The 20,506-nt window shown below is 40.8% G+C and overlaps 1 protein-coding gene across 1 annotated transcript; it reads right to left on the bottom strand.

The window, feature by feature from the left end:
- Window positions 1-7,856: 7,856 nt before the first annotated feature.
- On the bottom strand, window positions 7,857-19,738 carry cpb1 (carboxypeptidase B1 (tissue)). Its single transcript, XM_017703796.2, has 11 exons — window positions 19,603-19,738; window positions 19,406-19,481; window positions 18,000-18,124; window positions 16,804-16,903; window positions 16,057-16,158; window positions 13,440-13,544; window positions 12,567-12,677; window positions 11,780-11,870; window positions 10,355-10,557; window positions 9,037-9,121; window positions 7,857-8,168 (listed from the first exon to the last, which is right to left on the bottom strand). The coding sequence occupies exons 1-11, from the start codon at window positions 19,665-19,667 to the stop codon at window positions 7,981-7,983; spliced, it is 1,251 nt and encodes a 416-aa protein (XP_017559285.1). The 5' UTR covers window positions 19,668-19,738; the 3' UTR covers window positions 7,857-7,980.
- Between the last annotated feature and the right edge of the window lie 768 nt (window positions 19,739-20,506).

Here is a 20,506-nt window from a genome sequence, read left to right as displayed (position 1 = left end):
CATTATGTCAAGTCTGCTGAGCCTTTGCAGCTCCTTGTTCTGACTCAAAGGTAGCTCTGGGTGTAAAGCGACAAACCTTTCGCTTTCCTTCCCCTTTTTGTGTTTCTCTGCTGTACTTGGATGACTTTCATTTTCCTTCTGAACACCCAGAAAACCACAGAACCTCCTCTCCAAATGGCGATTGTGTAATTCCCTTGTTCATACCAATCTGTCTTTATGCAGTAGTGTCATCACATCACATGGAGTAGTCCATTATAGCCATGACCAGGTTTAATGTATGTATATATGCAATATACATATTTCATAACAGGTTATTTACCAATTTAACATCAGTGTGAACAGTATGTCTTAGGATAGGATTCAGAACCATTAGCCAACTGTGTTTTGCACACGAATTAGACCTCTGTATTTAACCCAGCCATGCAGTGAAACATCCCATGCATGCACACTAGTGAACACACACACTAGGGGGCAGTGAGCACACTTTCCGGTGGGCAGCCCTATCCACAGCGCCTGGGGAGCAGTTGGAGTTAGGTGCCTTGCTCAAGGGCACTTCAGTCACATACTGTCGGCCAAGGGGATCGAACGGGCGGCCTTCTGGTCACAAGGCTGATTCCCAGGCCACGGCTGCCCCTGGCTGAATGCCATTGTCTAGTGCAAAGACTGCCCCTGACAAAGGCTCTGACCACCACAGTGAAAATTCAGGAGGGACCGTGATCAGGGAGAAAAAACAGTAACGAGTTTGCATTGATACAAAATACAGAAGTCCTCAAATAATCTGCAGAATGCAGCGACCCTAAGAAGTTGACTTCTGTGTTCTGTCTGTTGAAAATACAAAAATGTGAAAAAACACTGAGAAATTAGACCTCTGCATTTAACCCAGCCGTGCAGTGAAACACCCACGTACGTGCTAGTGAACACACACACTAGGGGGCAGTGAGCACACTTGCTTGGAGCAGTGGGCAGCCCTATCCATGGAGCAACTGGGGGTTAGGTGCCTTGCTCAAGGGCACTTCAGTCATGGACCGTCAGCCACGGGGATCGAACCGGCAACCTTCCGGTCACAGGGCTGGTTCCCTGACCTCCAGCCCACGACTGCCCCAATAGTATGTAATGTCATAAAATATGTGTTAAACATTACCAACATTACCCATGTTTTGAAAAATACATGGAAACAGATTTCCTTTTCATATGGGAAGGGTACAAACAACCTGGACAAAGTTTAGGGCCCAACTTTAAGGGTCATTTGAAGAGACTGTTAACAACACCTACTATGGAGCACACACACAAAATGGCTGTATCGCAAAGAGCTCCCTACTCCCTACTCTGTTAGAAATAATAGGTGCTGTGCAGGCACATTTTTTGTTCATCAAGGTACAAACGATGTAAATGTTTCCCCAGCAGTGGTTTTAAGGTCCTAATGTGCACCTTAAATAAGTTTTCCCAGGTGAAACGTCTGCATTTGTACCTTTACATAACCTGTTTTAAAACAGATCAATAAAATAAAAAGCCTGGAGACGAGTCGGGGTGTGTGGAGTCAATACAACTTAGGAAATACAATTTCAATGGGTTATAGTGCAATTATGTTACCTGGCTAAAGATACTGAGTTGTACCCTTGTGGGTACCACCCCAGTGACAAGAGGGGGACTGTCAGTTTAGTGCCAGTTTTTCTGAGAGTGTTTGTAGTGTACTTTGGAGGTCCTACAAGAATGGCTACTGCACCCAAACAGCGAATAATATATCTAACAAAGATATAGCATAACTGGGTGAATAAACCAACAATTCATACCTAATTCACTTAGTCCACTACATTGGGAGCCATTTGAGATCATGCCAGTGTCACCTGTCAAGCTCCTGCTCCCTTTGGAGTGCCCTAATAGTCTTAATGGGACACCGTTTCAGACAGAGCTTTCATTCAACCCATGTTTTTACTAAATGATTGTATGTATGACTGTCATTTTCCTACAGATGCCTTTCTGTTATAGTTTTGTCCATGATCCGCTCATATCCGGCTCTGCCTTGGTGTTATCTTTGCCTTTACCTATAATGGGTGCATTCACAATGCTACATGTTCATGAGGTTAGAGATACAGTCAGTGTCAAAAAATAGCAAGTAGCTTCTTTAGCACGCTGTACACTGGTGACATCAAGTGGCCTGACTAGTGTACTACAAATGGTGCTCTGAAGGCCATTGACCCACATTACATAACAGCAGACTGTTTTGGTCTCCATCTGATGCCTGCGTAATGTTGCGAGTGGGATGGAGCTTTATGTTCTACTGCAGAAGGCTGCTTGGAAGTTAATTTAGTTCTTAAGTTATGAAAATAATTCAGCTCAGAATCATAGCAGAGAGATGGTAGGCCCCATAAAGAGCCTTTTCATAGTGCTTCCAGACCACAATTTCCATTTCTATATCTGTTGTGTTTGAACACTGCTATTAAAAGAAGAAATGCAGGCTGTTAGACTGGCTGTTTGTGTGTGTTATTAGTATTCAGAAGCATTCCGCAGTGTGTGCAGTGCGTGTTTCCATGTCGTCTGCATGCTTGGCAGGATAAAAGGGCAGTCATGGAGACTGTACGGTATGGCCATCACATAGTCTGCAGCTGGCCCACAGCGCTTTTGGTCAGAGTCAGAACCCCCACAACCCCTGCAGCCCCCCCAACACTGAGTGTTGGATTCCAGCCAGGTCACAAGAGGGGATGCCTACAATACCCCACAATGAGCCATTGGCCGGCCCACTCCAGCCACATTCCAGCCCGAATAGAGCTATTCACACAGAAACGCTACCATTCTCAGCCTGTTCTTCTCCCAAAGTGTTGAGAAGCTTACCATCCACATCCTACTGGAAGTCCCTCAATCCAGGGACGACTTGCAGAGCGCTTTCGGGACCTTAAAAGTTAATTATTCAACTGCCTCATTCAGCAGCAAATGGGAGCTATTTAAGGAAGAGGTTTAGCGCAGGTTTTCTGTTTGGGTTCTCTCCTGTTACCGAAAAGAAACTGAGACTCATGCCAGCACAGAAATCAGACACTGTTAGTTAGAAGCTGATTACATATGGAAATGATCTTCATTTACTTTCAAATAAATAGGACATAAACCTTAAAGTGGAGGCAGATAGATGCATGAACAATTACAACTCTCTCGCGTTCCACGTTTGCACTTTGTCCTGTGTATTTTGTTCCATGTTGTGCTGTGTTGTTTCGTAATTTCACTCCACTGTGTACTTGTAGAAAAACCTCTTGACTTGACTTGACTTCACTCAGTCAAGATACTGGTGGCTGAAAGATGCTTCATCACTTTTGCATTTGAGCTACGCAGGTGCAGTCTTACACTAGACAAAGGTAGGCAGTTGTCTCTTGAGAAGAGTGTCATTATATTAGATCAGAGAAGACTGGGTAGAAGAATAATATGATGAAACTTGATACAGTGCTTTGAATCAAGTGAATGAAACAAGTTCACTTCATGTGCTTGTCTTAGCCTGATACAGTTTAAAGTTCTTCATCACATTAATTACAATAAAGCAGAACGGTTTAGGACAGCTGTATCAAACTGAAGACCTTCTGGATCAAAAGTGCTGCCGAGATCATGCTCATCTAATGCTCTGAATCCAGTTCCTGAAGGCCTTGCTGATGAGCTGAATCAGGTGTGTTTAATGAGACAGTGTGCTGTGTTTTGGTCCGTGAGGATATATTCCAACCTAGATAACACATGGCCAATATCATGTTGCAAAAGCAGACTTGACCCATATGGTGGCCAGTATAAGGCAGTCTATCAGAATAGAGGTCATTTATCGCATGTGTCACATACAGCCAGGGACAAGGAGATGTTGGACAATGGTCATATAAGAATGAATTATGACCATTTTAGGTACATGAAAGGACATTAGAATCAGTGGAGTGCAGGAGGGAAACCTACAAGACAAATGTAGGACATGGGCCATTTTAAGATACACAGAGAAATGCTACTAGCTGTGCCTTGTACTGTCTGCTACTTAGCACTCCTCCAGTGTGTGATACCCTTTAGATGGCTGCAGTCATCTTTCTATGTAGTCTTTTGGTAATTATCTCTTCCTTTGATTGCTTTATGAACCTTCCTTTCATATAAACTTGTTTTGAAGGAACCAAGATGGTGTGCCGTCTCTTCCTACCTGCTCTACTGCTACCGGTTCCATGTGTCACATGTTTGTGCTTGTGTGCCTCGTCCAGCAGCTCCCTACACTATCATCAATTCAACTTAATATGATTGTGAAGCTTTGCTCAAATCTGCAATGGACGTATAAGATCGGTGGAGACAACTTTTTCACCCTCGGGGAAAACGAGCCGGACTGAGAGTGAAGCTGTGCTCCTTCTGTCGTGCACAAAACCATATTCTCCTGGTGCCTGTTCACTCCGGACCACCATCAGTACAGCTCAACTGCACTGTGATCCAGAGAAGGCCAGCACGCAGGAGAAGAGGCGTTGAACACCAAAACCTGCGGCCTCTAGAACCCGCACCTTGGGCGTCGTGTAAATCTGTCTCAACTGTGAGTATGGCCTTGGCTCACGTTAGGTCGGGATCAAATAAATCCTTCATTTTAAATGACTTTTTTATATTTCAAGAGCTGGACTTTTTATTTTTTAGTTGAAACGTGGCTGCGAGCTGATGATCTGAGCCTGTTCTCGGATCTGTGCCCTACGGACTGTAGCCGTTTAAACTGTCCGTGTACCACGGGAAGAGGTGGAGTCGCCGCAGTTGTGTTTAGAAATGGATACAAACGCTCTGCTCTCTCTACTGATGTGTATTCTAGTTTTGAATCACTTATTTTTAAAGGTGAATCCACGGACCCTCTGCTCTGCAAGGCCACCTAAAGCAAATAAAGACTTTATCAAGGGATTTTCTGACTTTTTAATCTGTAGTAACTGTGATGTCAGACCGGGTATTGGTTCTGGGGGACTTTAACATTCATATATGTTGCCCCTATAAGCCTATGGTTAGTGAATTTAACCATTTGCTGGACTCATTTGATCTTACTCAGCATGTAAATGGCCCTACTCATGAGCATGGACATACTCATCACATCCAGTGGTTATTAGAACTTCAGAACAACCTTCTAGAAAGTTAGGCCCCACTACAGCTACTCAGTTTGCACTTGCTTATGCAAATTATTTTTCATCTAGTGATCTTCACTAGATCCTGCCTTCTGCCTGATGACCGCTGGGATAGGCTCCAGCATCCCCCCGCGACCCTGACGGAGTTGAGGATAGTTAGAGGATGGATGGATGGATGGATGGAGAGAGGATGATCTTCACTAGACCTAACTGCTTCTTTTCAGTCCCCCTTTAGAACTGTGCTGGATTCAGTTGCTCCGGTGAGAGGTAGACTTGCTAAATTTCCTTCGGGATCAATAATCCATCCATCCATCCATCCATCCATCCATCCATCCATCCATCCATCCATCCATCCATCCATCCATCCATCCATCCATCCATCAAATCTCAACCTTGGCTGAATGACTCTATTAGGACGGCTAGGAAAGACTGTAGGATGGCTGAGCGCAAATGGAAGAAGGATAGGCTGCAAGTATCATTTCAGATTCTCAAATCATGTTTGATCAGATTTCAAGAAATCAAGGTCAGATCTGTAAAAGCAGAATACTTTTCAGAAATGATCTTAAAAAAACAGCATAAGCCAAAATATCTGTTTAATACAATACATTCAGTAGTAAATGCTCTTCCAGGCTACGTCCCAGAAGCGTCTCTAAATAACTGTAAAGTGTTTCTGGATTTCTTTGTGGCCAAGGTTGAAAAGGCTAGGTCTAACATCTCAAGTTCTGTGATTCAGCCAATTACCTTTCAGCCAGGTTTTCCAACATTTGAGAAATTTGAACCGGTTTCCTTTGCACAGTTATCTACCATTATTTCTCGCAAGAAATGCTCTACATCTGCTATGGCTATTCTTCCATCTTGGCTTTTTTAAGGATGTTTTTGACACAATTGGACCTGATGTTTTATCAATTATATGTGCAAGTTTAGCATCTGGTGTGGTTCCTGCATATTTTAAGCATGCAGTTGTTCAGCCCCTCCTAAAAAAGCACATTCTGGACATTCTGGATACTCTTCAGAGTAACTTCTTCTTTCGGCTGCTCCCTTTAGGGGTCACCACAGCGGATCATCTGCCTCCATCTTGCCCTATCCACTTCCTCCTCTACTTTTAAACCAACCATCTCCATGTCCACCTTCACGACATCCATAAACCTTCTCTGAGGTCTACCTCTTCTCCTTCTACCCGGCAGCTCCATCTCCAACATTCTTTGCCCAATATATCCACTATTCCTCCTCAACACGTGTCCAAACCATCTCAACCTGGCCTCTCTGGCTTTATCTCCAAACTGCTCCACCTTCACTGTCCCTCTGATCTGCTCATTTCTAATCTTGTCCATCCTTGTCACTCCCAACGAAAATCTCAGCATCTTCATCTCCGCCACCTCCAGCTCAGCCTCCTGTCTTTTAGACAGAGCCACAGTCTCCAAACCATACATCATAGCAGGACGCACTGCTGTCTTGTAAACCTTCCCTTTCACTCTTGTTGCTATCCTTCTGTCACACATCAGCCCTGAGACCCGGCTCCACCCACTCCATCCTGCCTGCACCCTCTTCTTCACCTCTTTTTTGCACTGTCCATTGCTCTGGATGGTTGACTCAAGATATTTGAAGTAGGGGTTCAGAGTAACTACCGGCCTATATCAAAACTATAATTTTTGGCTAAAGTTCTTGAAAAAGTTGTTTACTAACTTGAATCTTTTTAGATAACAATAAAATTTATCAAACTTTTCAATCAGGTTTTAGGGCATTTCACAGTACTGAGTCTGCTCTTTTAAAAGCGACTGATATTTTACTTAATGCTGATTCTAGTGATTGTTCTGTCCTGGTCTTGCTATACTTGAGTGCTGCATTTTGATCATGATATACTCTGAGCGTTTGGAACATTGTGTTGGGGTCAAGAGATTGGCTCTAAATTGGCTGATCTCCTATATTAAACATAGAACCTTTTCTGTTGACATTGGGAAATACTTCTCTTCATCTGTGGCCATGACATCTGGGGTTCCACAAAGGTCCATTTTAGGCCCTGTTCTTTATTCATTGTACATGCTCCCCCTAGGCCAAATTATTCGTAGACATAACATCTCACTGTCATGCAGATTATCTACAACCAAGAGCTTGAAAGAAAATCTGGGTTCTTTAACCCCTTTTATAAAAACATAAGTTAAAAACCTTGGGTAAGTTGTGTAATTTTTGATATTGAATTAAAATTTGATAAGCAAATAAATGCAGCAGTCAATGCAAGTTTCTTCCAGTTTAGGACAATCTCCAGCTTAAAATTATTTCTTAATGCTTGAGATTTGGAAAGAGTCATTCATGCCTTTGTGACATCTAGATTGCATGACTGTAAGGCACTGTGTTTTGGAATTAACGAAGCATCTCTGGCTCATTTACAACTAGTTCAAAATGCTGCAGCCAGAATGTTAACTGGTACGAAGAAAAGAGCACATTACTCCAATTTCAGCATCCTTACTCTGGCTCCCAGTGCATTACAGAATACAGTATAAAATGGCATTGATGGCTTTTAAAGCTTTGAATGGTCAGGCACCTGCGTATTTTGAAGACATGCTTTGTATATATGTGACCTCAAGATCTTTAAGGTCTGCGTCTCAATCACTTTTAACTGTTCCTCGGTCTCATCTTAAAGTAAAAGGGGATCCTGCTTTTGCTGTCCTGCACCAAGACTTTGGAATGGAAAAAAAAATTACACACATTCTCATGTAATACTGTTGAATGATAATAATGTAATGTTATGCATTTGACTCTGCAGAAAGTAAGTGAGGAGAGTATAACACTGCACGTTTTATTATTTTCACTGCTCACATGCACGATAGAAGCGCTGAATATGAGTTTGATATGTATCAATCTGGGTCCATCTCTAGAGTTCTCTAGGGTTCCCTTCTCAGTACAGATTCTTCTGCACGTAGGCAGCGATGTACTTGACGGCCAACATCGTCTCCTCGCAGGTGGGTTTGATCTGGGACTCAGGCAGAAGGAAGCCGTAGTAGCCGGTATCACGGAGCTCGAAAGTGTACGCGTACTTCACCCCCAGGTCATAGGCCCAGTCATCAGAGCCCCCAGAGGCAGGGTCTGCAGAAAAAAAGTAATGAATTGAAAATGAAGAGTGCTGTGTTTGATTCGTATGCATATCTTAAAGACATAGTTCAGTGAAAGATCAAGTGGAAATAATTGTTTCCATCACTCCAAATCTCGTCGATCAAGCAAGACATATTTGATGTCTTAAGTTTGCTTATTCAACCATCTTGAGGCCTGAATTTTGTTGGCAATTTTGTCTATTTTTAAAAATACAACGGTATCAGAAACCACATAAGCAGGTCAATTTAACATTACTTAAAAGGCTCAACATGTTTTAAGGCAAATGTGATGATTTTGGCTTGCAGTTTGCTAATTGGTGGCTTCTATTACCTGTGAGGCTAGTAGGTTCAGTATGTAAGTAAAGTTCAGACACTAAAGACGTTTGATCGACTATGGCTGGGTAAAGTACTTCCAACCTAGTGTTTTCGCTGAACTATGATTTTAAAGACCTAGCATTAAAGATTTTTCTTTAGTCATCATCATCACAGTGCTAACAAGCTAGGAGGGTAAAGGCTAGAACGTGCTTGAAGTTATACAAATCTTCTCAAATTGCTGCTAATGCAATATCACTGAGCAACTCAACATGCTTGGAGAAGAACACTAACTGCTGTTACGTCAGCTAACAAATGGGAAAGAGAGGACCCTCCTACCCACCCAGGAGGGCGAGGACAGTTATGCATTCTTGTGCTCCTGCCCGCAGATGGCTGTGGCATCACTGGGGTCGAATTGACAGGCTTACATGGTTCCTCACTAAAGATTTTATGAGTGTTTGAGAACTGTCTGCTACATGACATTACACTTTTCATCCAGTGTGCGGTAGCCTTTAGATGCCTGCAGTAGTCTTTCTATGTGGTCTACTCACAGATAGTGGTGGCCCCAGGGCCGCTGGTGTACTTGGTCCCATACAGGCTGCCCAGAACCTGAGAGGCTGCCTCTGCCACACTGAGCTGGAACACACAGGGGAATTAAGTGGGGACTTTCCGATCAGTGGAAAGGTCACACATACACAGCTAAGTAAATCTTAACTTGCCATTCTTTTTCAAACCAATCTCTAATTATGCTACTCAGAATTTTGGCAGAATATTTAGTTTCCTTCAAAAATGCTAATTGTTATATCATTTAAAAAGTTACACTGCAGACAGTAGTGCTGTCTGTGAGCTACTGTGTGGGCCTGATGGAAGTGTCAGGATATTTGGCAACACATGAAATGACAAAGGATAAACTCTGCAGCACCTCATTGTATAAATACTTATTTTTCTACGGGTGAGTTTTATTATTTACCTACCATAAGCAGATAATAAACAGATAATATATTTTACTGCTGATAGGACAGTAAAAATGGAAAAAAATATGTCTATTTCCAGTACAGCGTGCTCAAATAAATCGAACACTCAATTATTAATAACACACAGTTATTGTTAATGTATGGAAAAAGTTTAAAAGAAATACATTTTAGCTGGCTTGCTTAAACACATGACAAAAATTCTTGCCAGGTATCAACTGGCCTCAGAGCTTCGAAAGCTCCTCAATCCTCTACCCTGCTCTTCTGATGACTGCTATGACTGCAACTCAGCCTTCTTGTTACCCTTACTACTGCTTTCCACGATAAAAACAGTGAACTAACCAAATAAAATAACTCGATGAAGTGAATAAAAATAGCAAAAGAAAATGAACAAAAACCCAGAAGACATTACAGAGTGGTAATTCTCTTCTCTATAAGTTCTCTGGTCACACCCTTCTCAGTAGCTGCGCTTCAGCCTGTCTATTAATATATTATCCCTCAATATATTTTGAACTGCAGTAACAATCCAAACAAGTATGATTACTTACGAAATGTAAATATGTTTTTTTAGGGTGATGCTGAGAATGAGTTTTACAATGTGTTCAAAACCTGTAGATTGTTATTCAGGCCCGTAAAATGCTATTCAGGCCTATAAATGGCTATTCAAGGCTGTAAATGGCTATTCAGGCCTATAAATGGCTATTCAAGGCTGTAAATGGCTATTCAGGGCTGTAAAATTTTATTTAGGCCTGTAAATGGTTATTCAGGCCAGCTCTTATTTCTAGAAATACTGTACAGAACAGCTAAAAAGCATTCTTCATTTGACCAGTCATGAATCCCATCTATTATAAATATGACTGAACCACTATAAGTAGCGTGTATGTGTAATGAGTGGTACCAGCTCTGAGTGGTCTGCGGCCAGTCCGTATTTGTAGGAGTAGGGGAACAGGAGCAGCTGGGAGTAGGAGTGAATGGTGAGGTAGGCCTTAATAATGGACCTGTTTTGGCGGATGAAGTTAGCGACATTCTTGACCTCAATCTCAGACTCAACGCTGGCGCCACAGTAGGTGTCACTGCAGGGGCTGTTGGAGGCTCCCAAAGCTGTCATAGAAAGGGAGACAGACATTTATATGTGCTGACATAAACAGTGTTTTGTATGAGAGAAATATGTATATAGTAAAATGTATTTTTCACTGGAGTCCGTACCGTCCATATAAGGAAAATAAGCTGCAAAACCAATTTTGAATCATGGTTATGAGGTCACAACTATAAAACATATTTCATGGAGTAGCAGTTTAGCCCCACCCATTCACAGTGAAGTGATGCAGAGTGTTGTTACAGCTGAGAGTTTATGGCAGGGTTATTAAGTTAAGTAATACTTTTTTAATCCCACCTCTGCATTTAACCCATCCATGAAGTGAAACACCACATACACACTAGTGAATACACACACACACACACACACACACACACACACACACACACACACACACACACAGAGCAGTGGGCAGCCCTATCCATGGCACCCAGGGAGCAATTGGGGTTAGGTGTCTTGCTCAAGGACACCTCAGTCATGGACTATCAGTGCTGGGGATCGAACTGGCAACCTTCCAGTCACAGGGCCAGTTCCCTAACTTCCAGCCCACGACTGCCCCCAATTGAAAGTGTATTGAAGTAAAATATTGAAGTGAAAGCAGTGGGAAGAATGATTAAATGTTGTGCGGTTCCTGGAGGAAATGTTAGGAAATGTTTTTCCCCGTTTTTCCCCATTCCCCATTCCCCACTATTAGATGTCTCGGTCGCTAGCTAAATTTCCAATTCCATCTTAAATTATAGTTCTGACATCTGAAGTGCCAGAATTAAACTGCTACATCATATAAGGTGGAACAGGAAATTGTGAAGCTGGTGAATATCTGACTTCAGCTTCATATCACAGCAGAATTAGGGGTGAGTGATAATACATAATTGTCCCCCTCTTTGAAGGCACATGATGCTCTAAATGTAACTAAAGCCCAGAAGTGAGGAGCTGAGCTTTACCCTCCTCTGCTGTCAATGCAGAGTGGCAGGGTCACCTACAGAGCAGCGCTAGTAGCTGTTAATAAAGTAATGTTCTTTTTATTTGAGGGTCCCATTTCACAGGGGAAGATTTCAATCAATACCTCTTGTAACTCAGCTCAAAGGGGCAAGGAGATACTCAAAAACAAGGGGTAGGAAATAAGAAATGGGATTGGGTCTAAAAGTGTGATATCCAGGGTTGTAACAGTAACAGTAATCTTTAGTTGCACATCATAGCTGTGATTTGGCACTGAGCTGTAATACTCACTGCACCACCCAGCATCAAAGTTCCTGTTGGGGTCAGCACCCACGCAGCTGGAGCCGCTCTTCTTAGAGCGAGTCTTCCTCCACATCCTGTTCTGTAGGCCCAAATTAGAACATTGCCTTTAGATCACAATCCATAACACATTGAGTGAGTCTTAATTTAATCTAAAACGTGTCAAGTAAATGATGGAGAATGATAGTAGGGCAAGTAAAGCATCTCAGCAATAATTGCTTCAAGTCTAATGTGCTCCATATTCCTTTTACACCAATTATATTTGATCACCTAAGACATGTTTTGGTACAAAATAACGTCAGGTTTCTAGATGACTGCTGCCACTGTGTTTACCTATGCAACATACTTTTGTCCAGTTTTATGATATAACAGTAAGTCATACAGTGTAAGAAACCACACAAGTGTTTTACTTAAAGTTGAACACATTTTGAAACAAGCGTGTGATAATAAACAGTTTAAGCATGATGCTAATTGGTGCCCATAAGCTGTCATTACTTGTTACATTTATCAACCATTACTTGATACTTACAATAGCCCCATATTGCCATTACAAATCAAATCTAGATCTAAATCTGTTAGAGAGAGTATTTAAAGTAATGCTTGCTTTATTATATTGCAGTGATCTTCATGCTGCAATTTGTTGTATTACAAAAAATTGGGGAATACAATATTCCCTACAACATTTTGGGGAATAACTCTCATAAGTTACCACACAGGATGAATAGAAGAGGCAAAATGTAATTAATGGATGGTGAATTTTGGTCGCTGAGGGACGTACGTTAGTCCAGCTGTACACATAGCCATCCACATTGAAGACGGGCAAAACGAAGACATCCATCTGGTCCAGCAGGCTGGTTATCTTGGGGTCAGATCCATAGGTGGACACAGCCTAACCCAAAGGAAATTAGCACATCGGGGTTAATTACCAAGCAGAAGATGTGCATGTGTGCTTAAGTCTGTGCATGTTCTATAGGGACAAAGTACTGCAGAGTTTAGTGTTTTGCCCAATATTAAAAGCAGCTCATCAGTAATAATCATGCCTGTTTCTAGTAGTCATGCCTGTTTCTAGTCTCATTCTAGTTTTTCCCTGAAGTCCACTTAACATGTATATACATTCTACATATAAAAACCAGGCCTTATTCACTTTCAAAGCCCTCTTGATTATTTTTAACCCCTCTGTATTTGTTAGAATTAATCAGACTGCTTTTGTTGCAGTGTCTGAATTCAAAAAAAGTTTGGACTGTAATTCTCAGACAAATATGAAAAAACATATGGATCCATTGGAAGGCTGCGATGATCCATTTACTTTCTGACAGCCAGGAGCAGGACAGCATTTAAACATTTTCCTCACATCATCCACTCCGATATTTTTGCTACAGACTGTCTGTAGTAACAACACTTAATGTCACTTTAGTGGGAATATGATGGGGCTAAACTACTATAGGCTGAATGTGCTGATATATAAATGTGTTCATGACAATTTTAATTCAAAACAGGCTGTTTTTGCAACTTATGCAACATAAGGACGAGCAAGTTAGTGGGACGTTTTAAAACATTTTTTTAAAGCTAGTTTGGTTTTCCAGGATATGGGACTTTTAAATCAGACATGCTGAGCTTTTGTCCTGCTGATTTGAAAGTGAAGAAGCATTACCTCCTTGATGAACCACTGGCAGAAAGCATGGGAGATCCATTCCCTGGCGTGGATACCACAGTCCATGAAGATGGCAGGTTTGGTGGAGCCGGAGCTCTTTCCAATCTGTGAGAAAGAGAGATGAATTCAGTAACTTCAATTCATACCTGTACAGTGCAGACACAGCATTCTTGACTGGTTTGCTTTTAACATTCTCCAAACACATTACATTAAGGTCAATTGTGAGATGGCAGTAGCTGTGTTAGTACAAGCTTTAACCGAATAGAGCTAAATAAAACTGAAAAGACATTATAAAACACTATATTTACAAAAGCATTCGATCGTTTGCCTTCACACGCATATGAACTTGAGTGACATCCCATTCTTAATCCATAGGATTTAATATGATGTCAGCCCACCCTTTGCAGCTATAACAGCTTCAACTCTTCTGGGAAGGCTTTCCACAAGGGTTAGGAGTGTGTTTATGGCAATTTCTGACCATTCTTTCAGAGGCACTTTTGTGAGGTCAGACACTGATGTTGGATGAGAAGGCCTGGCTTGCCGTCTCTGCTCTAATTCATCCCAAAGGTTCTATCGGGCTGAGGCCAGGTCTCTGTGCAGATCAGTCAAGTTCTTCCACACCAAACTCGCTCATCCATGTCTTTATGGACCTTGCTTTGTGCACTGCTGTGCAGTCATGTTGGAACAGGAAGGGGTCGTCCCCAAACTGTTCCCACAAAGTTGTGAGCACGAAATTGTCCAAAATCTCTTGGTGCTGAAGCATTAAGAGTTCCTTTCACTGGAACTAAGGGGCCGAGCCCAACTCCTGCAAAACAACCCCACATCATAATCCCCCCTCCACCAAACTTTACATTTGGCACAATACAATCAGACAAGTACCATTCTCCTCGCAACCATCAAACCCAGACTTGTCCATCGGATTGCCAGACAGAGAAGCGCGATTAGTCACTCCAGAGAACATATCTCCAATGCTCTAGAGTCCAGTGGTGGTGCTTTACACCACTGCATTCCATGCTTTGCTTTAAGCTTGGTGACATAAGGCTTGGATGCAGCTGCTCAGCCATGGAAACCCATTCCATGAAGATCTCTACGCATATTGAGCTATTGAGTTCATATTGAGTTCTTGAATTCTAATCTGAAGGCCACATGAAGTTTGGAGGTGTGTAGCGATTGACTCTCAAGAAAGTTGGCGACCTCTGCACACTATGCGCCTTAGCCTCCACTTCATGGCTGAGTTGCTGTCGTTCCCAATCGCTTCCACGTTGTTATAATCCCACTGACAGTTGACTGTGGAATATTTAGTAGTGAAGAAATTTCACGACTGGACTTGTTGCACAGGTGGCATCCGATCACAGTACCACGCTGGAATTCACTGAGCTCCTGAGAGTGACCCATTATTTCACTAATGTTTGTAGAAGCAGTCTGCAGGCCCAGGTGCTTGTGTGGCCATGGAATTGAACGGAACACCTGAATTCAATGATTTGGATGAATACTTTTGGAAATTAGTGTATATAAAACTTAATAGAGCTGAACATTGCCAAACTGAGTTAAATAAGACTGAATTCAACCAATTAAAACCAAATCTAATTACATCTAATTAGATTACATCTACATCTAATTAGACTAAGGTAAAAGCTGAGAAAATCTGAAGAAATGAATAAAACAGAGTAGAAAAGTTGTTTTAAATTTAATAGAGCTACCAAAACTACGCAGAGCTGAAACAATTCTGAATGCAATTGAGTACAACCAAAAATAGAATTGAATAAATTTAAATAGAGCTGAATACAATAAAAAATGATTGATAATTATAAACAGAGAAAAAAGAATAAAACAAAATACAGCACAATAAAAGTTGATTAAAAACCAAATAGAGCTGAATACAGCTGAATAGAATTGAATAAGACAGAATATAGCTGAATGCAACCAAATAGAATTGAACCAAACTGAAAAGAACTAAATAAAACTGAATAAAAATGATAAAAGATTGCCATCCAGTGTCAGGGTCGCGGTCGGGTGCTGGAGCCTATCCCCGCAGTCATTGGGCGGAAGGCAGGATACACCCTGGACAGGTCGCCAGTCCATCGCAGGGCAGACAGACAGACACAGACAGTCACTCACACACTCACACCTAGGGGCAATTTAGCATGTCCAATTGGACTGACTGCATGTCTTTGGCCTGTGGGAGGAAACCGGAGAACCCGGAGGAAACCCACACAGATACGGGGAGAACACGCAAACTCCACACAGAGAGGACCCCGGTCACCCAGCTGGGGAATCTAACCCAGGCCCTCCTCGCTGTGAGGCGACAGCGCTACCCACCACGCCACCGTGCCAAAAGATTGCATAGATTTGAATAAAACTGAATAGATCTGAATAGAGTTGGATTAAAATTTAATGGGATTAAATTAAACTGAATAGGCCTGAATAGAGTTGAAAATTTTATTGAATTAAATTAAACTGAATAGGTCTGAAATAGAGCTGTATAAAATTGAAAAGAGATTAACAAAGCCATATGGAATTGCATGTGAAATTGAACGTTCCTTCTCTTCCAAAATCACACTATACGCATCAACTTGATGACAGTGAGATGACATCTGCACTGTCAGTGAAGGCTGACCTTGAGCAGATGCATGGGTCGTCCCTCGTAGGTGTTTCCAATAGTAGTTCTGCTGATCAGGGTCGGGTTGGCTGAGGTGATGGAGATGACCCAGTCCTGGATCTAGAATACAAGCATGGCAGTCCCTCACATTAACCAAGAGACGAAACAATGAAGACAAATAGACTGTAAGACTTCAGTCCTGGAGGAACACAGCTCTGCAGAGCTTCACACTGCTCATTAGCCGAGGAAAACACTAAGCTCTGCAAATTTGGCCCCTCAAATGGACATTAAACTAGAATTGCACCAGTGTTTACACCAAATTTCTGCATTAATAAAATATCAAGATATAAACAAAGTCGTTCACAGTGGTTTGATCAGAAATGTTCTAGAGAAACTTACCAACTCAGAATTGTTCATACTTTTCGCGATAGGAATAAATATGTTGTGTGATGTCTGTGATATAGATTTGAGAAAAAAATTGACATTTTTTCCAATAATATTTATGGAAGAGAGGAACATGCAGACAAAACAGCACCCAAATAAAACATTTTCATTTCATTTAAGTTCACTGCTTATTTTGGATTGCTATATTCGTGTTGTACACATATCGACCCCTGTTTCCTATTAGCACCACTGTAAAGAATTCAGAGTCTATAAGTTTCTCTACACTGAACCATTTCACATCAAACCATTTTGAATGACTTTGTTTATACCTCAAAGACAGAGCTATGCATACATTTTGGAAAAGAGTGAAAAAAGCCATACTGTGTTCCAGTTGTTGTACTTCGTGTAGTCATGAGACCTGGTGTGCGTGCTGCTGTCCAGCTGACCATCAACAGCAGCCTGCAGATCATCAATCAGCACCCTGCAACACAGGAGAAACAGAACTCAACTCTAGCATGTTTATAGATCATGGGAACCCTTGGAGAAGCTATAGAAGACTCACTGTAGCACACAATCCTCAGAAGTACTTTATTACTACTGTATGTGCTACATACAACCTACAATGTGCAGAGCTTAATGTAATGTTAATCAATCTCAGATTAACACATCCTCTACAGAGAGCAGAGAGTAGATAGATAGATAGATAGATAGATAGATAGATAGATAGATAGATAGATAGATAGATAGATAGATAGATAGATAGATAGATAGATAGATAGTGAGTTAGTTAGTTCATCCCAAAGGAAATTACAGTACGGTAATAGTAATGAGGGTAAAGACAATATAACAAGAACAATAACTATAAAAGATCCTATCTGCAAGCATAAATACAAATAGAAAAATACAACAATCTGTAAAAAGATCTATAATCTGAGATGAAACACGCTGTGTGATAATGACTGTACAGGGAGGTACAGGTAACGGCATATAATGACCATACTCGCAATAAGTATGCAGAAGTGCAATATGTGCAGCAACGTGTCCAGATGTGCAGATGGATAAAGAAACATAAGATTAATCATGAGATATAAGACCTATGATGATTCGAGTACTTCTGTACATTTTCATGCTCAATTATTGTTTATTTGCTCAATTTAACATATTGGAAAAAAAGAAAGAGAAAGTGTGGCCTGCGTAAAAGTTATGGCACATTTCATTTTTGTCTCATTTTTTCCCAAATATGTTAAATTTAGCAATAGAAATTATGCTCTACAAATACAATGTTTGAGCAGAACATGGTTTAACTTTTTTTTACTTAGAATGTCAACAAAACATGTCATTTAACTAGGGGTGCTCAGACTTTTGCCTACATAACACTAAAAAGTTTGAATATCCTCCTGACAGGAAATGCAGGAAAATTCTGAGAATTGCTATTTAATAGTTTTCTAACTTCACTATTAGTCTAAAATGTGGAAAATAGTACAAATAAAGAAAAAGCGGTTTATGTACAGATGTGCCCTAACGTTTGACAACTGCTGTGTCTGGTGATCATGTGTTGATGTATCTTGTGATCTTACTCATAGTTGATGCCGCTCTGATCCAGCATGATGAAGACCATGTCACTGTGAGAGGCAGGAACATGGATGTCAACATCAATGTCAATAGTGACCAACTCAGCGCTGTCGGGACTCCAGAAGTCTACCTGCAGAGGGCGACACATAACACATGTAAAGGATGGTGCGTGAACACCTACTAAGACTATATTAAGACTGTAGGGTGAGTTCTACATTTTACACACATCCAAACAAAACAATTCATTTCAGAGGCTTTGAGATCTTTAGCTCAGACGCATGGCTGTGGTGCATTTTTATTGGAAGCAGTAAAAACATTTTTCAGAAAGTATATATTCATCATTATATCTATCACAGAGACTCAGACACATGCTATCTTTCTTTATTTTTGGCTCTCTGATGTAATAGCTTCATTTAAACTTGAATAGGAATTTGAATGGAGTTGATCCTTATCACCACAATACTAAACCAAGCGCCAGGGCCCCTCTTTATTGTTCTAGAATCACCTTTAAAATTTCTGAGACTGTGTAGTAACACAGTCTCACAGTGGGCTGTACTCCAATTTTATATGAATATATATGCACAGCACATAAAGTACATGGTTCTAAATCTATATCTCATGACTATTACATTGTATTGTATTATAAACCTGATACATATGTTTTCTGGGGTGAGGACCATCCCAGAGAGTGCAAGGCCATTCATGCTTTCTTGGACGCCCAGCCACAGAGGGCTGTGGCATCACTGTGGATCAAAGTTGCAACCTCCCAACATTAGGACCAACACTTGGATAGTTATTATTGCATATTAATGTACTAATGTGTCAAAATATAAAAAACCATCAGGCTGCTCATGGAGCGATCTTTGGTCATTAAGGCGATTGGCAACCATAGCCCACCGTTAACAATCTACATTGCTTGCTGGAAGGGTTGGTCACTGTGCTATTATTCATAACTAATTAATTATTTATTTAATGTAGGTGTATTTTATCCTATTAGCATTGTGTCAAGGGATGATATGTAATACACTGACTTTATCATGATTAAGGGGGCTTCCTTTGCTTCGTATGTTTAACAATGGCCCTTAACCTTGGTATAACCACACTGTGATAGCTTATTTCTTTAAAAACACACCCAAGAACCCAGAAATAATCTCTTATCTGGAACAAGGTGATACTTTAGTTGAACTCTGCTTCAAAACATTGACATAAGCATGTCATAAACAATTCATAGCATATGTCATATACTGTCATGAGTTGCCGTGATAGGTTATGTCTAGTGATATCACAGTGTCCCCATTACCATTACTTGTCATGACATATGTTGTAATTTGTGTATGTATGCAGAATGGCTCAGGTGAAGTGTTACTGGATAAAATTTGGTGAAATGATTTCCCATCAAAAATAACTCTACCTTCAAGCTGCTGGCCAGCTCCTTGATGAATGATACATGCGAATCGATCACAGGTTTCAGACGGAAGACTTTATCCCTGAAAGAGAACATGAGAGACATGCTTTACGTGCTTCACCCCCGTTGTTGCAAATCAACATCACCTCTGTCTCAAGATGAAAAGCAAGAACATTCAAGAAATAAAAAAAGTAACTAATTACCCCTCAAAACGGGTCGGCTCACAGAGAGCGACGGCTACCAATCCCAAGAGCAGAAGGAGCTTCATGTTGCCTGTGTAAGTATCTGTTTTCCCATTGCTCCCTTTATATCCCCAGGCCCTCAGGTGCTGTCCAATCCCTGAAGGCCTTTCTAGCAATGTTCACGTGTGGTACAGCCATCGTACATCTGACGGTCGCTTCAGGTGTACGATTGTAGTGATTGACGAGGGGGTGGACATTCAATGATTAACATAGGAAAAAGCTATGGATGTTGTAGATTAGGGAGAGAGAAAGAGAGAGAGCCTTGATCCAAGGACACATTAAGAGAAAGACTAGAAGGAATTTTCCACAAAAGGTATTCACCACAAAACATAATGAAACATCAATATTGTTTATTTTTATTAATTTACATTCATATAAAAATATATTACATGTCCCCACTTATATTTCTCTCAGAGGTTTTATTTACACTTAAAGAACAATGTTTAGAGAACTACGCATTCCAAATAACTCAGAATTCCTTTACATATCCTAGGAGTAATAAAGCTGTACAACAGACATATATAGGAGATCCCAATGAACAATAGATATGCTAATTACAGTAACATAAACATAATATATTACACATTGCCATTACATTATGGAAAAACGCATCATTTACATGTAACTCTGTAATCCAAAGTACCACCATAATATGTATTTATACAGTGTATTCTACATTAATTCCATCAAATATAGTATCTGATTCATGTCACAACTTTACATGCACTAGCCCCTAAATGGGGATTATTATATTATTATGAAATGGTATGTTCCAGTAGCCTAACTGTAGATGAAAAACATCTCAAATTCCAGTGATGGACAGTGATGAAGTAAATGTATTTCATTACTGTACTTAGGTACTTTT

The sequence above is a fragment of the Pygocentrus nattereri genome, chromosome 3 (genome assembly GCF_015220715.1).
Source record: "Pygocentrus nattereri isolate fPygNat1 chromosome 3, fPygNat1.pri, whole genome shotgun sequence".
In the NCBI taxonomy this organism is placed as follows: Eukaryota; Metazoa; Chordata; class Actinopteri; order Characiformes; family Serrasalmidae; genus Pygocentrus; species Pygocentrus nattereri.
This window is presented reverse-complemented; position numbering and strand designations above follow the sequence as displayed.